This window comes from Scyliorhinus torazame, chromosome 17 (genome assembly GCF_047496885.1).
Source record: "Scyliorhinus torazame isolate Kashiwa2021f chromosome 17, sScyTor2.1, whole genome shotgun sequence".
NCBI lineage: Eukaryota > Metazoa > Chordata > Chondrichthyes > Carcharhiniformes > Scyliorhinidae > Scyliorhinus > Scyliorhinus torazame.
The window spans coordinates 127,732,108-127,748,428 of NC_092723.1; the positions used below are offsets into that span (position 1 = coordinate 127,732,108).

The window sequence follows — 16,321 nt, forward strand, 5'->3', positions numbered from 1 at the left end:
GATAGGGATAAGGCAGAGAGTGGGAAAGGAAGCATATAGATGGACAGAGTGGGAAAGGCAAAAGAAATCGAAAATGTAAGACAAACAAAAAGAGTGGAAAGGAGTGTTGTGGGAGTCGCATAGAACCCAGCACGGCAGCACGGTGGTTAGCACAGTTGCTTTACAGCTCCAGGATCGCAGGTTCGATTCCCGGCTTGGGTCACGGTCTGTGTGGAGTCTGCACGTTCTCCCTGTGTCTGTGTGGGTTTCCTCTGGGTGCTCCGGTTTCCTCCCACAGTCCAAAGATGTGCAGGTTAGGTGGATTGGCCATGATAAATTGCACTTTGTGTCCAAAAATTGCCCATCGTGTTGGGTGGGGTTACTGGGCTATGGGGTAGGGTGCAGGTGTGGGCTTGGGTAGGGTGGTCTTTCCAAGAGCCGGTGCAGTCTCATAGAATTTACAGTGCAGGAGGCCATTCGGCCCATCAAGTCTGCACCGGCTCTTGGAAAGAGCACCCTACCCAAGGTCAACACCGCCACCCTATACCCACAACCCAGTAACCCCACCCAACACGAAGGGCAATTTTTGGACACTAAGGGCAATTTATCATGGCCAATCCACCTAACCTGCACATCTTTGGACTGTGGGAGGAAACCGGAGCACCCGGAGGAAACCCACGCACACACAGGGAGGATGTGCAGACTCCGCACAGACAGTGACCCAAGCCGGAATCGAACCTGGGACCCTGGAGCTGTGAAGCAATTGTGCTATCCACAAGGCTACCGTGCTGCCAAATGGCCTCCTCCTGCACTGTAAATTCAATGATTCCATAACCTGGCTACTCAGGGTTTGTTTGGGTGATTTGCGGTTATCTCATTTGATTTTATACAGTATTTCTGTTATATTCAGCGATTTGTTTTATTTTGCAAGTTATTCCAGCTAAGAATGCATGGTGCTGCACACATACGATACAGTATTTCAATTTGTACAGAGCTTCTTTCAGACATTTCATGCCTGGTACAAACAAACTCCAACTTCAACATTGATTGCTACAGGAACCATGATTCACATAAAGTCATTTAACTTAAAGTCAGGGGCAGAATTCTCTGTTTCTACAGCTAAGTGCCGACGCTGGCATGGGGCCAGTGGTGTTTCACGACTGGCAAATCGGCGCAAACCCCTCACCGATTCTGGTACCGATGAGGGGCTCGCATCGGCGCCACGTGAAACGCCCACCTCCCGTGCCGAAAATGGCCGGAGAATGGGCACGTCCCATGTCGCGCCATGCAACATGGCGCCGGCCATGCACCGACCTGACTGCAAACTGCTACCCCACAGCCCACCCCCTGGCCACCAGCCCCCCAGCCTAGTGGCATGGATCCCAGCCGAGCGTGGCAGTGCTGTACACAGTCTGCAGCCGCCACGCTGGGTTCACGATTTCTGTGAAGACACGTGTCCCCTGTCATCGGGAACGCAGTCCATCGGGGTCGGCGCCAACGGCTATGCAACTGCGTGCGTCACGATGATGCCGGTTTGGAGGGGGCGGAGACTCACAAACTGGCGTCGGCCCCAATTCCGGTGTCGGCGTAGATTCTCCACCCGATCACCGATTACGATATCAGCTTCGGGCAACAGAGAACCCCGCCCATGGTTTCCCGGAACGCAACCCCAACTTTAAGTGAGGACTTCCTATAAAACAACTGTAGAGGGGGATTTTGGTCATTTTAAATGATAAATGGGGGATCTTTTCTGTAGTTTAGAGCATAAGTTACCCACTGAAATAGCGATTAGTCAATGTTGCTTTTAGTGCCTGAAAATTTGAAATCTTATGATTCTTTCGGCCAACCACTGGAAGTACGTATTGGTCTCTATGGATATCGTAACAATATGCTTGGTATATTTTTATATACTGGCTTTTACTGTAGATTGAACAGTCTGGACTTAGGCGGTGTCTCGTCTTGTAAACATTGCCAGTGGCTGGCTAAAAACAGTTCCATAAGTGTTTGAACTGCTCAATGCACGATTGAACTAGTGGGAAAAGAAATATTCCATGTCATCCCATCCAAAATTGCTCATTTCTTAAAATAACCTAGTTGGTCAGCTAAATGCCAGCACTGTGATCTAATTACAGACAGAAAAAGCTACAGGAATACACATGATGTCATTCTACTACAATATCTAATTAGTTAGGCACTCCCTTGATATCAGATCAGTCCCTCATTCGATATTTAGTCGAGCTGTACAGTTCAACAGAACCCCTAAAAGGAAAGTGCTATACCATAATTAAATTGGTACTCAGGGGTGCAGTTCATAAAAGGAACAGCCAGGCAGATCACAATGTTCCAGGTGAAGTTGCCAGTGTATGCGGAGTATAGGCCGTAGAGGGGTGGGGGGGGGGGGGGGGGGGGTGACAACAGGGACACTACAATTGGCCTCACTTAACCCTGATATAGGAGGGGGGGGGGGGGGGAGAAATCGGGGATCAGTTTGGCTTTTTGCTGCAAACCAATATCTTGTGTAACCATAGATGAGATCGGAGGTCAAGTTTAGCTGCTTGCCAAGTGAAATGACCTGCCAACATTTTCTATCCAGGTTTTTAGTTGCATGGAACTGCCACTGAAACCACAACAGGAGTCAATGACTTCAGTAAAGGATTCACAGGATTTTACAATACAGGGAGATCATTCCACTCAAGAGTTTAAAATTCTTCATACAGCAATTCAAATCAGATCCCACTACCTTGCTCTGTCCCCTCAACCTTTCCTCTTTTTCAAAATAGGAGAAAATTGGAAGAGGAGGAACTAATAAAATGGAAACCCGCTGGTCTTTTTATGACTGGCTCTTCAGAAAATACGGTTTTGTGAAATGAATGGGTCACCAAAAACAATTTTATTTCAGTGACAGCTTTCATGAATCCAAAAGCTGACCTGCTCTTTGACTTTTTCACCTTATATCCAGCTGGTTACAACCTTCCAACCATTTTAGTGGCATCAATCTATTTATAGGAGACCAAAAGAATTTCACACTACACACAGACAACTGCAAAGGAAATAAATAACTAACTCTAACCAGCTGAGTGCACTCTCTGCTGTGCAACAACATAAAGCCTTTAATAGGATTGTTTTTTAGGTCAGCTTTTAGATCAATCAAATCTAACAAGAGAAATGACTGGGTGCCTCTTTAATATCAACTCAATCTGCAAGTTCCTAATATCAACTCAATCTGCCAGTTCCTGTCAACTCCCCATATGATTACAGAAATTAGTTTTCAGCCTCAATAATATGAACCTTGCAGAACTAAAATTCTTTGGGGATGCCTGTAATTGTAACCATCATCGCAAGCCAGTGTGTAAACTCTTAAATTGCAAAGAAAACGTACAAGAGGATTTTATTCCCCCAGGAGTTTCTAGTACCCCTCTTAAACAACATGGCATTTGTAATCTCACTTTTTATATGCGCTCACTCTGGCTTTTGCACTTCGGCCGTTAAAATCCCACCCATTCCTCCAGTTTCTTAAATTCTGAACCTATTTCCATCTCCCTTTTCTCAAAATTTTTCACTGAAAGAGAGGAACAATAATGAAAAGCAACATTTAATTGAAGAATGTTATATTCACCAGCAGTAAAATCAATTATCTGTGTCTTGCAGATGCCAGGTTAGTGCACCTCAGAGGCACTTTGTGTTGTCACTCCCGCTGCTCTTCTTGAATGTTTTCACTATTTTACAAGTTGATGAAATATGAGGCAAACCAGACAGGCTCAAATTGGGATGTGAGCACCTGGAGCCAATAAAACTCTTGGGTATTTCAGATGTCAACACTTGAAGAGAAAAGGGGACAGTTCACCACTTGTCCCATTACTACTAATCTTAGAGCTCCTTGCACTTCACTCCTGCCAATGCAGGTGCATCAACCAGCGCAGGTTATAGCCCAATTTAATAAAGCCTAAAACAATGGTGCAATGCAAATCCTCATGTTCCCTCGTCAATGAATTCAGTAAGGAGTGATAGCTAATTATCATCTATCAGTCATTATCCATCTACCTCATACTTGTTTCAATAACTTGCCAAACCCTTTCCTAGCTGGTAGATAATGTGCATCGTCTTCAGGCAAACAGAGACCAAGATGAACTTGCCTGTAACCGCCCGAGGATGCCCAAAAAAACTTTACAACCAATGAAGGACTTTTGAAGCGTAGTTACTGTTATAATGTATGCAACAGCTAATTTGCACACACCCAGATGCCACAAACATTAATCGGATGACGAGTAAATCATCTGTTTTTACAGATATTGGTTGAGGGCTGAATGTTGGTCACACTGGGGAGAACTCGCTTGCTTTTTTTGAAATAATGCCACAGGATCTTTAAAATTCATCCGAGGGCAGACAGCCCTTGTTTTATTGTCTCAACTGAAAATTAGCAGCACCTAATCTTGGAGTTTTCTCATTACAGAAGACTATCAAGCTCGTTCTATATTAGACAAAGCACATTATAACTTGCTGATGGGTCAACATTCTATGGATTAGCTTACAGTTTTTGTTGTTAAACGATCAAATTATTTGCAACCATGGTTTTGTACGCTGAGACGTTTAGTTATAAAACTTAAAGAAATCCCACTAACTCAGTTTAAAATAAACAGGCACTGGTGGCAAAACATCTCAAACACTGAATTTTTACAGGACATTAGACTCATGTGGGAATCTATTTTAAAAGTTAAAAGGTTCAAGTAACAGATAAAAATTCTTACCCGATCTCCAATTGTAATGCAGGCTTTTGAATCCAGATCGCGAGGTGGCCTAGAAAATAAATTTGAACAGACATATATTAAAGTTCACAATAAAATGTGTTAACTGTACAAAAAGGGAGATACTACTGTTAAACATACTAGTATATTAGAGTAAACATTCTGCATGGCAGATTTCAAAAATGAGAGATAAACACCATAAAGTTTGCAGAAGAGAGAGAAACTGCAAAATGGTGGAGAACATGAATATAAAAATCAACCTTCTTCCAGATCTAAGAGTATTTTCGGAGCATGCAAAGATCATGTAGGACAGAGACCCATCAGGCTTCCGATGCAGGGTCCACATGGTTGCACCTCAGCCATCCATTATCCTTGATGTAGAGATGCCGGCGTTGGACTGAGGTGAGCACAGTAAGAAGTCTTACAACACCAGGTTAAAGTCCAACAGGTTAACCTGGTGTTGTCCATTATCCTAGTCAGGCACTCTCAGTGAGGAAGTATGAAGATGTAGCAGGATGAGGCACTGCAGGTATCATACTTATGTTATGATCCCTGGTGGTGCTACTACAGGCCAGGAAGGTCCCAGAATGGAACTCTGGCTCAAAAGATTGTAGTTTTTACTTTTAAAAAAAAAAGAAAAAGAAAATGTGGATGAACAGTCACAGGGTGACAGGTCTGTGTGGAGTTTGCATGGTGTCTGCGTGGGTTTCCTCCAGTTCCCTCCCACAGTCCAAAGATGTGCAGGATAGGTGAATTGGCCATGCTAAAAATTGCCACATAGTGTCTAAAGATGTGACAGTTAGGAGGGGTTAAGGGGATAGGGAAGGGGAGTGGGCCTAGGTACGGTGCATGTTCAGAGTGGCGGTGCAGACCCGATGGGCCAAATGGCTTCCTTCTGCACTGTATGATAGCAAATAAATAAAACATATCTTAGAGAGGACTGTCATGGGGTTTAAGGGAATAGAAGTCATGGGAAGGGAGCTAAAGAAAGAAGTCATACAGCTCTTGCCATTTCAGAGAAAAATAAAAGGCCACATCTAGACATGTTCCTTCCTGGTCTGTTACCCTGAATGGTGAGTCAGAAAACCCTGCACCACATCTCACTGCCTGCTGGATCCCCTTGAATAGAGACAGTGTGTCCATTAAACAAGACCTAAAACAATGTCCTCAAAGCCAAATTCCATTCACAATCTTGAATGCCGAGGAAATTCCTAGGGGTCTAAACCGTTTCAATGTATTACACATGGCTCAAGGAACCTGTAACCATTCCTCAAATTCTTGGCTCACTGATTTTGGAAAATCCCACCAAAACAAAACAACCACCCGAGTCATATTATAAAACAAGTACTATCATTCTAAGTAGGGAACAGACATGCTGACAGGTCTGAGCAGTGAGTTCCACTCAAAGGCAAATATGGAATTGCTTAATCATGAGACTAGTCTTCTGGTAATTGTGTAGCAATTTGAGGGGATTCTGGCCAAAAGAAAGTTGGAGCAGAAATATTTTATGCAGCAATGTGATCTGGAATGCAATACGCAAAAGGGAGACGGAAGCAAACTCGAATGTAATTTTTTTAAGAAGAAACATATGCTGACTGTGAGACATGTGCAGGAGTGAGGATGCTCATTGAATCGCTCCGTCAAACAGCCAGCGAGGTGCAATTGACCAAATGGCCTTTGGCGCTGTATTTTAAAGTTTGAAAGGAATCCTACAGCCTATTAATAATAGCATTACGCTACAGAAGCTGTAAATCTTAAATAAAAGAAAAAAATACTGGACACACGTAGCATGTCAGGCAGCATCGGTGGTGAGAGGCACAACATAAATGTTTCAAGTTAACCTGAAGTGGTTATTTTGTTGCTCTCTCCACAGATGTTCGCTAACCTGCTGAGAATTTCCAGCAGTTTCTGATTGTTTTATTGTTCACAGAGGAGAGAAAACTTCTAAGAAAAACCCAATACTGCCCAAAGCTGATCATTATAAATAATTGATAACCCCTCCATTGGAGAACTGCTTCGTTGAACAGTGAATATATAATAAGTGTATCTTTTGTTCACTGGGAAAAAGGTGGTGTTTGTCTATTTTGCTCGATCGGGAAAGGGGGATGTTTGGTTTGTGAAATGCAATCAGTCTGATGTCACATCTGACTTGCCGTAGTTAATTCACTGTAAATTCAATGATAATCTATGATTAATCTAGGACAAAGGTTCGGCACAACATCGTGGGCCGAAGGGCCTGTTCTGTGCTGTATTTTCTATGTTCTATGTAGTCATGTGACACTGCCATGAGGCAAGCCCACTGTAGGCTGTCATGTCTAATCAGTTCAATGAAGACTCTCACTGAGAAGCACGGTTCTTAAAACATTTTATTTTTAATTTTAGAGTACCCAATTATTTTTTCCAATTAAGGGGCAATTTAGCGTGACCAATCCACCTAACCTGCACATCTTTGGTTTGTGGGGGTGAAACCCACGCAGACACGGGGAGAATATGCAAACTCCACACGGACAGTGACCCAGGGCTGTTATTCAAACCCGGGTCCTCAGCGCTGTAGTTCCAGTGCTAACCACTGCACCCCACTGTTCTTAAACATGAGACATGTCAGGAATGGGAGATTTTTGAATTCTGCAACTGCAAAGAAGACGGAGAACCCAGGCACACAAAGGTTCAAATCTTCTCAAAAAAGGGGGAAAAGAACCACAAAAGTGCACACATTCTATCGGCTGCAAAGTACAGAGCGTGTAAAATGTCTGCAGTAAATTCGCCAAACGCAGATCCAGTAGACATGAAGTACGATAGTGACAACATTGGCAGTTTTTCCACTTACAATTACAAAATTACAGGGATTACAAAAGACTTAATCATCAAGCCTGAACCAAGAAGAGTAGCCAAACTTCGAACACTGCTGGGAAGGGGCTACTGCAAAGTATATATACATCCTAAACCTACCAACAAACAAGGGAAAAGGACAACAGAGATTTTGAAAGCCTTGAATTAATGCTTTGAACCCCAAACAACTGTTACATATGAACACTATGTGTCAACACGAGAGTACAAGGTGCACAGGAAAACCATTGAACAGTATGTGATAGCAGTAATCTAGCTCACAGAATCATGTGAATTCGGACAGCCAAAGACTGAATAGTTTTAGGCATGTGAGATCCATTGGTGAGCACACATTTACTGACAGACGAGAAACTGACATTGAAGAAAGCAACAGACGTGCGTCGAAATGTGGAATTTGTGAAATGTCAGCTAGAGCCCATGTCTGGCAGAACAGACCAGGAGATGCAGAACAACCAAGCCAATGTTTAGTCATTCCAGGCTAAGAGAGCAGAGAAATTACAAGGGCAGGATGCAAATACTGCAGAGGGCAGCACACAAAGGAAAAGAACGATTGCTCGTATGGAGTAAGCAGTGTTTTAACTGCAAGAAGCAGAATCATTTCACACACTAATGTTTGATGAGAGAAAAGCAACATAAGCCTATACAGATGGCCCGAGACAGATATCAGCAGAAGCGTTTGATGAAGAACTGTACAACAAAGAACAGGTTGATTCAGTCATTGGAGACAAATGGTTTGGGACTGCTACGATGATGACCCCAAAAGGGAAAGTATTAAGTGAACAAGAAGTGTCGGATAGACACTGGTATGTCATGCAACATGATTTTCACAGATGTGCATGAAATGGCTCAACATGGCGATCTAAAAATAAATCACTCAAAAGTAAGATTGAGACGATATGATGGCACAATACTCATAGCGAGAGGACAAATTAGCCTGGCGACCAAATGCGATGGCAAGATAGAACATCTGGAGTTCCAAATTCATAGCTGGGACGCAATGGCCATTTGGCACAATTGGAACAAGCTAGTAACCCTAAATGTGGCAACAGAGAAAGGGCAACAAAGGCCCCCAGAAGGAAGGCGACAGAAAAACCCAGAGTGAAGGAAAAGAAAGACTCCAGAGCAAGGGTGGCAATATTTAAGTAAACCACAAAAGTTAAGTGCAATGAAATATACGAGCCAAAGCAGGAAAATGTTCACATCAGAGCTGAACTGATTTGAAGTACAAGATTCAAGCTGCGTATAGACCCACAAAAACACATTAAAAAACTGAGGCCAGTGAGGGTACAAACCTTCAACACTCTAAACAAGAGTCGGCTCACGTGGAAACTTGGGAAAGGCAAGGAGAAATTGTCACCTCAAATCATTCACAGTGGAAGTGAACAACCAAATATATCTGCGCAACAGTGAAGCTGTTGCTTCACTGCGATCGGCCAGTCAGGAAGCAGCGATCTCACCAGCTGTACCGAGTACAGAATTACCATTAGTACTAGAGGTCCACGTGTCCTTATCAACCCCAACAGAACAACTACAGTCACCAAGGTAAAAGGTGCCACAGGAACAACACTCTTGGACAAGGAACATCACCCAGATGAGCAGCCAATATCAATGCACACCCATTCCATGACGATATCTGAACGATTTAAATTCCATGACCACGATTTAGCGGCCATGTAAGCCACGAGGAATTCCCATAATGGCCGCTAAATCTCACGAGATTCTAAAAATTTGATTCTCCACGGCGAGATTTGTTATCGATCTTCCAAGTTTCTCCTCTGATGACGAGGTCAGACCCCCACCTAAGAAGGGCGTGAGCTTAATTTGCATGTATTACCATCGTATTAGCGGGTGTCATGATGCATCGTCCACCCTCGTTGAATCTTCCTACCCAATTGGCGTGACATCTCATATGCCAGCACAAAGCACTATGGTACTGAGGGAGGTTGGAGATGAGTGCGCGTGCTACGACTACCCACCAAGGAGTAAGGGGGATAGATTAGCACAGCCTAGCACTGAGAGAGGAAACAATTATGCCCATTTAGTAAACTGAGATTTAGGCTTGTGACACTGATTGACCCTCCTGATTTAACCTTTGCACCATCAGCTCCCCACATCGTTGCATCCAAGGCTGAGCCTCAGTTGGTGAGGGCTGGCAGACCTAGTGCCTCGGAAACAAGGGCCAAGGGGTCCACTTCTCCTCAGGGCCACAGTTCCTGCATTAGCAGTCCCACACCCACCATCTGAATGAATGTGTCCAGGTGTGACCAGGAAATCCAAATCCCTCCTGAAAGGGCCTTCAATGGTCCCATGTGGGTAGGTGGGCTTGGGTAGGAGGGCTAGAAACACACTCATCCTAACACAGTTCCAGGAGTCACAAGGTTAGGTAGGACACTTGTGATCCTTCAAACATGGCCCTACCCATGTTCCCTGGGGCTAATAACTCAGGGTGATGGAGAGTTAGAAGTTTACTTTTACAGCATGGAAACAGGCCCTTCGGCCCAACCAGTCCATGCCGCCCAGTTTTTACCATTAAGCTAGTCCCAGTTGCCCGCACTTGGCCCATAACCCTCTATACCCATCTTACCCATGTAACTATCTAAATGTTTTTTAAAAGACACAATTGTACCCGCCTCTACTACTACCTCTGGCAGCCCATTCCAGACACTCACTACCCTCTGAGTGAAGAAATTGCCCCTCTGGGCCCTTCTGAATCTCTCCCCTCTCACCTTAAACCTATGCCCTCTGGTTTTAGACTCCCCTACCTTTGGGAAAAGATGTTGACTATCTACCTTATCTATGCCCCTCATTATTTTATAGACCTCTATAAGATCACCCCTAAGCCTCCTACGCTCCAGGGAAAAAAGTCCCAGTCTATCCAGCCTCTCCTTATAACTCAAACCATCAAGTCCCGGCAACATCCTAGTAAATCTTTTCTGCACTCTTTCCAGTTTAATAATATCCTTCCTATAATAGGGTGACCAGAACTGCACACAGTATTCCAAGTGTGGCCGTACCAATGTCTTGTACAACTTCAACAAGATGTCCCAACTCCTGTATTCAATGTTCTGACCAATGAAACCAAGCATGCCGAATGCCTTCTTCACCACCCTGTCCACCTGCGACTCCACCTTCAAGGAGTTATGAACCTGTACTCCTAGATCTCTTTGTTCTATAACTCTCCCCAACGCCATACCATTAACTGAGTAGGTCCTGGCCTGATTCGATCTGCCAAAATGCATCACCTCACATTTATCTAAATTAAACTCCATCTACCATTCGTGGGCCCACTGGCCTAATTGATCAAGATCCCGTTGCAATCCTAGATAACCTTCTTCACTATCCACTGTGCCACCAATCTTGGTGTCATCTGCAAACTTACTAACCATGCCTCCTAAATTCTCATCCAAATCATTAATATAAATCACAAATAACAGTGGACCCAGCACCGATCCCTGAGGCACACCACTGGTCACAGGCCTCCAGTTTGAAAAACAACCCTCTACAACCACCCTCTGCCTTCTGTCGTCCAGCCAATTTTGAATCCAATTGGCAACCTCACCCTGGATCCCGTGAGCTTTAACCTTCTGCAACAACCTACCATGCGGTACCTTGTCAAAGGCTTTGCTAAAGTCCATGTAGACAACGTCTACTGCACTGCCCTCACCTACCTTCTTGGTCACCCCCTCAAAAAACTCAATCAAATTTGTGAGACATGATTTTCCACGCACAAAGCCATGCTGACTGCCCCGAATCAGTCCTTGCCTCTCTAAATGCTTGTAGATCCTGTCTCTCAGAATACCTTCTAGCAACTTACCTACTACAGACGTTAGGCTCACCGGTCTGTAGTTCCCAGGCTTTTCCCTGCTGCCCTTCTTAAACAAGGGCACAAAATTCGCCACTCTCCAATCTTCAGGCACCTCACCTGTGGCTGCCGATGATTCAAATATCTCTGTTAGGGGACCCGCAATTTCCTCCCTAGCCTCCCACAACACCCTGGGATACATTTCATCAGGTCCCGGGGACTTATCTACCCTGATGCGCCTCAAGACTTCCAGCACCTCCTCCTCTGTAATATGCACACTTCTCAAGACATCACTATTTATTTCCCTTAGTTTCCTAACATCCATGCCTTTCTCCACCGTGAATACCGATGAGAAATATTCATTCAGGATCTCACCCAACTCTTGTGGCTCTGCACATAGATGCCCTTGTTGATCCTTAAGGGGCCCTACTCTGTCCCTAGTTACTCTTTTCCCCTTTATGTATCTGTAGAATCTCTTTGGATTCTCCCTTGTACTATTTGCCAAAGCAATTTCATGTCCCCTTTTTGCCCTCCTGATTTCCCTCTTAACTCTATTTCGACAATCTCTATACTCTTCAAGGGATCCACTTGATCCCAGTTGCTTATGTACGTCATATGCCTCCTTCTTCTTTTTGACCAGAGTCTCAATATCTCGAGTCATCCAGGGTTCCCTACTTCTACCAGCCTTGCCCTTCACTCTAAAAAGGGAATGTGCTTACCCTGCACCCTGGTTAACACATTTTTAAAAGCCTCCCATTTACCAGCCGTCCCTTTGCCTGCCAACAGTCTCCCCCAATCTACCTCTGCAAGTTTCTGTCTGATACCATCAAAATTGGCCTTGCCCCAATTAAGAATTTTAACTCTTGGGCCAGACCTATCATTCTCCATAGCTATCTTAAAACTAATGGAGTTATGGTCACTTGTCCCAAAGTGATCTCTCACTAGCACTTCTGTCACTTGCCCTTCCTTATTTCCCAAGACGAGGTCAAGTTTTGCCCCCTCTCTAGTCGGTCCATCCACATACTGAATGAGAAATTCCTCCTGAATACACTCAACAAATTTCCCTCCATCCAAGCCCCTAATGCTATGGCTGTCCCAGTCAATGTTGGGAAAGTTAAAGTCCCCTACTACTACCACCCTATTATTCTTGCAGCTATCTGTAATCTCCTGAATACTTGCTGCCCATTAAATGCAGGAGGGTGATGATGACTTGCAGCAAGAAAAGGGTTGGAATGCTCCTCAGAGATACTGCAAATGTCTGACTCCAGTCCAGCTGATGGCAGCTCGCAGATCCCCCATGGCTTGGGTCATTTCAGAGCGATGATGCGCAGTCAGTCGGTTTGGTTGGAGGGTAGGCAGGGGTTGGTTTAGCACCGTGGGCTAAACAGCTGGCTTGTAAAGCAGAACAAGGCCAGCAGTGCGGGTTCAATTCCTGTACCAGTCTCCCCGAACAGGCGCCGGAATGTGGCGACTAGGGGCTTTTCACAGTAACTTCATTTGAAACCTACTTGTAACAATAAGCGATTTTCATTTCGTTTCATTTCAGGATTCCCTTTATAATTACCGAGTCCCGACACTGTCGGGGAAACATATACACCGAGATGACATCATCACAGAGTGGATGAAAGCGGCGCTCTAAGTCCAAATGCATCCCTTACGTGAGATATGCCGCTGCTTTCACCAATCAGTGGAATCAGGCAGCTTAAAAGTGGTTATGAGTGAGTTTTAATACATAGAGAAATCAAATATACACAAACGCAGTATTTACATCCCTCAATGTCTAAAATCATCCATGCCCATACAGTGCTGCTACAATTTCCTAACCCACACTATGTGTAGGTATCGCCCCAAGATCCACATCAGAGATCGAGTGGGCCTGCTGTTTGCCACCCCCTGCTGTCCGAGATGACCTTGGTGGGTGTCCTCTGGAGGTCTGGGACCTGGACGTGGAGGCCCCGGCCTACCTGCGGGTGGCACAAGTATCTCGGTGCCACCCTGCTCTCACTGCTGGTCCAGAGGCGCCTCGGTCTCTGGAAGGGGTGGGTCAGATGGATTAGACACTCCCAGGGTCTCCTGTCTGCCAGAGGGTAAAAGGTTGCTCTCCTCACCTCCACAGCATCCAACATGTTGTGTCAGGGCACCCTCAGTCTTGGGGCTGACGTTCTTGCTGCTATTCTCTTGGCTGGACTGTAAGCAAGTGCCGTGGAACCACCAATTGAACTGCTCAGATGACCCGGGGCTGCCGATTTAGACATTATTCCCATGAAAAAGTGGCGAACAATTCCGGTCTTGATCATGACTATGGGGCCAGCAGGATTCACTCCGGTTTTCGCGCCAAGGATGACACCAAGCCAAATTCTGGGACGAGTCCGGCCAATGTGTGCAATGTAAGTGCAGAGACTGATGAGTGGAACAAACAGTTGTTAATACACAAGAACAGTGGGTGTATAACGGGCAAGTTGGGAACTCCCAGTCACACAGGATCGTGCATGCAAATATGCCTTTTGTTCACGAGGAAAAGGGGATGTTTGCATCTTTTGTTGGGTATGCAAAAAGGAGTGTTAAGTTTTGAAATGATGCAATGCCACGAATCCAATCTGGCTTGATGCAGTCATGTGACTGCCATGGAGATGAGCATTGTGAGCTTCCATTTCTGATCAGTTCAACAAATACTTTGAGCACTGCTGTCCTGAAATGGAATCTGCCCACTTGGACCAATTTGGCAATGGAGAAAGCTGCACATGCATGATCTTCACTTGTGTGGTTGTTTTAAATGTCATAGTATGCATAATCTTCTGGACGGTTGGGAAGGTTCATCAAGACTGGGGACTCAAAAACCACCTACAGCTGGAAACAAAATGACAATCTCTTGAGCAATATTTCCTTTAAATTAGAAGCCTCACGGAGACTCCCGGTGGTAGCATATAGAGGGGAAATCCCATGCTGGGTGGCTCATGCTTGAGAGTTTTAAAGTCTGGTCCTCAGGGCAATTTGCGAATGACTGATTGAAAGAATATACAAGGAAGGCAAAGGATGTCAAAAGGATTAAGAAAAACAGCCGTGAAGAAGGAAGGGAGTGAGTGTGCAAGTGTGCACTGTTGAGTGAACGGGCCAGACAGGGAGCTGGCAAGATGGCGGAGGCTGGGCTGCCGGTTGGGACCGCACTGTTCACAGCAGAGAGGATGACCGAGGTAATGTCTTTGGAGCTGGAGAAGCAGTTTGCAAAGCACATGGAAGTGTTGAGGAAGGAGAAGACGGTGGGTTTGAAGGCGTTGGTGGAGGAGGCAGTCGCCCTGGTGAGAGTTGCTGTGGCAAAGATATCGGCCGAGGTGAGGGAGCAGGGCGAGGGGATGAAGGGAGTGGAGGAGGCCATGTCGCAGCACAGCGATCGGCTCACCTCGATGAGGGTGAGCTGCAGAGGGTGAGCTGCAGAGGGTGGTCAAGGCCAATAAGGGACTTCGAACAAAGCTGGAGGACCTGGAGGACTGCTCGAAGCGGCAAAATTTGAGGATTGTGGGCCTGCCCGAGGGGATGGAGGGCTATGGCCGACGGATTATTTCGCTGAAATGTTGGTTGAGTTGATGGGGGAGGGTGAGGAGCCCTCTGGGTATGAACTGGACCAAGCTCATCGGTCGCTGAGGCTGAAGCCAAAGTTAAATGAGCCAAGGGCAATGATCATCTGCTTTCACAAGTACCACATGAAGGAGAAGGTGTTGAACTGGGTGAAGCAGAAGCAGGAGGTGCCGTGGGCTGGTGCTGGAGTTCACATATACCAGGACTTGACGGTGGAGCTGGCAAAGAGGGGAGCGGCTTTCAGTCGAGTTAACGGGCAGCACGGTAGCATTGTGGATAGCACAATTGCTTCACAGCTCCAGGGTCCCAGGTTAGATTCCGGCTTGGGTCACTGTCTGTGCGGAGTCTGCACATCCTCCCAGTGTGCGCGTGGGTTTCCTCCGGGTGCTCCGGTATCCTCCCACAGTCCAAAGATGTGCAGGTTAGGTGAATTGGCCATGATAAATTGCCCTTAGTGTCCAAAATTGCCCTTAGTGTTGGGTGGGGTTATGGGGATAGGGTGGAAGTGTGGACCTTGGGTAAGGTGCTCTTTCCAAGAGCCGGTGCAGACTCGACGGGCTGAATGGCCTCCTTCTGCATTGTAAATTCTATGATAATCTATGAAGATGGCATTATACAACAGCAGGGTGCGATTTGGTGTGGTGTACTCAGCGAAGCGGAGGGTGACCTACAACGCCAGAGATTTCGACTTTGAGACAGTGGAGGCATTCATGAAGGAAGAAGGCCTGGGACAGTGTGAAGACTGGAACTGAAGAGGGGTTGTGGACTGTGAAAGAGGAGTTGGGAGAGTGTGTAAATGTGTTATTTTTTGACCTACATGGTTCTTTATTTACTTCATGCTGTTATAGAGTTTAAGTTTTTTGATTGTCATTCTTTGTCACGATGGTTATATGTTTTTTATTGAGATATTTGGGTTTGATTGTTTTACTGGGACTGGGTGGGAGGGGAGGGGAGGGAAAGTCCTGGGTGGTGGCCCCCGCACTCGCTAATTTAAGTTGGCTAGTGAACTGAGGCAAGGTGGGGGGGGGCGGGCTGCGGACATTGGAGTCTGGCGAGCAGGTTTTGGTGGGCCTAGGAGGTGTGAAAGTGGGAGGGTTAAGAGGATCAATCCTGGGTGCAGGCTTTTCAAGAGGGAGTGCATGGGGGGGGGGGGGGGGGGGGATTCTGGGAGGGGGGTTCGATGTTAACAATGGATAGGGGCGGGTCAGACTCATGGGGCAGGGCCCGGTGTTACGATGATGGTGGATAAGAAGGGAGGGGGGTGGGGGTAAGAGACCCTCGGTTTGGATAGTTATGTGTAACGCAAGGGGGTTGGGTGGCCCAGTCAAGAGATCAAGGGTGTTGCCGCATCTGAAAGGTTTGAAGGCTGATGTGGCGA

General features: G+C 45.9%; 1 protein-coding gene across 2 annotated transcripts in view; it reads right to left on the reverse strand.

Moving 5' to 3' along the window:
• LOC140394130 (dual specificity mitogen-activated protein kinase kinase 3-like) overlaps positions 1-16,321 on the reverse strand; it is a 166,828-nt gene that overhangs the window by 69,888 nt on the left and 80,619 nt on the right. For both annotated transcript variants that reach the window (XM_072481006.1, XM_072481008.1), the window contains exon 3: positions 4,725-4,773. In XM_072481006.1, coding sequence (XP_072337107.1) covers positions 4,725-4,773 — 49 coding nt within the window. The remainder of the gene's footprint in view (positions 1-4,724; positions 4,774-16,321) is intronic.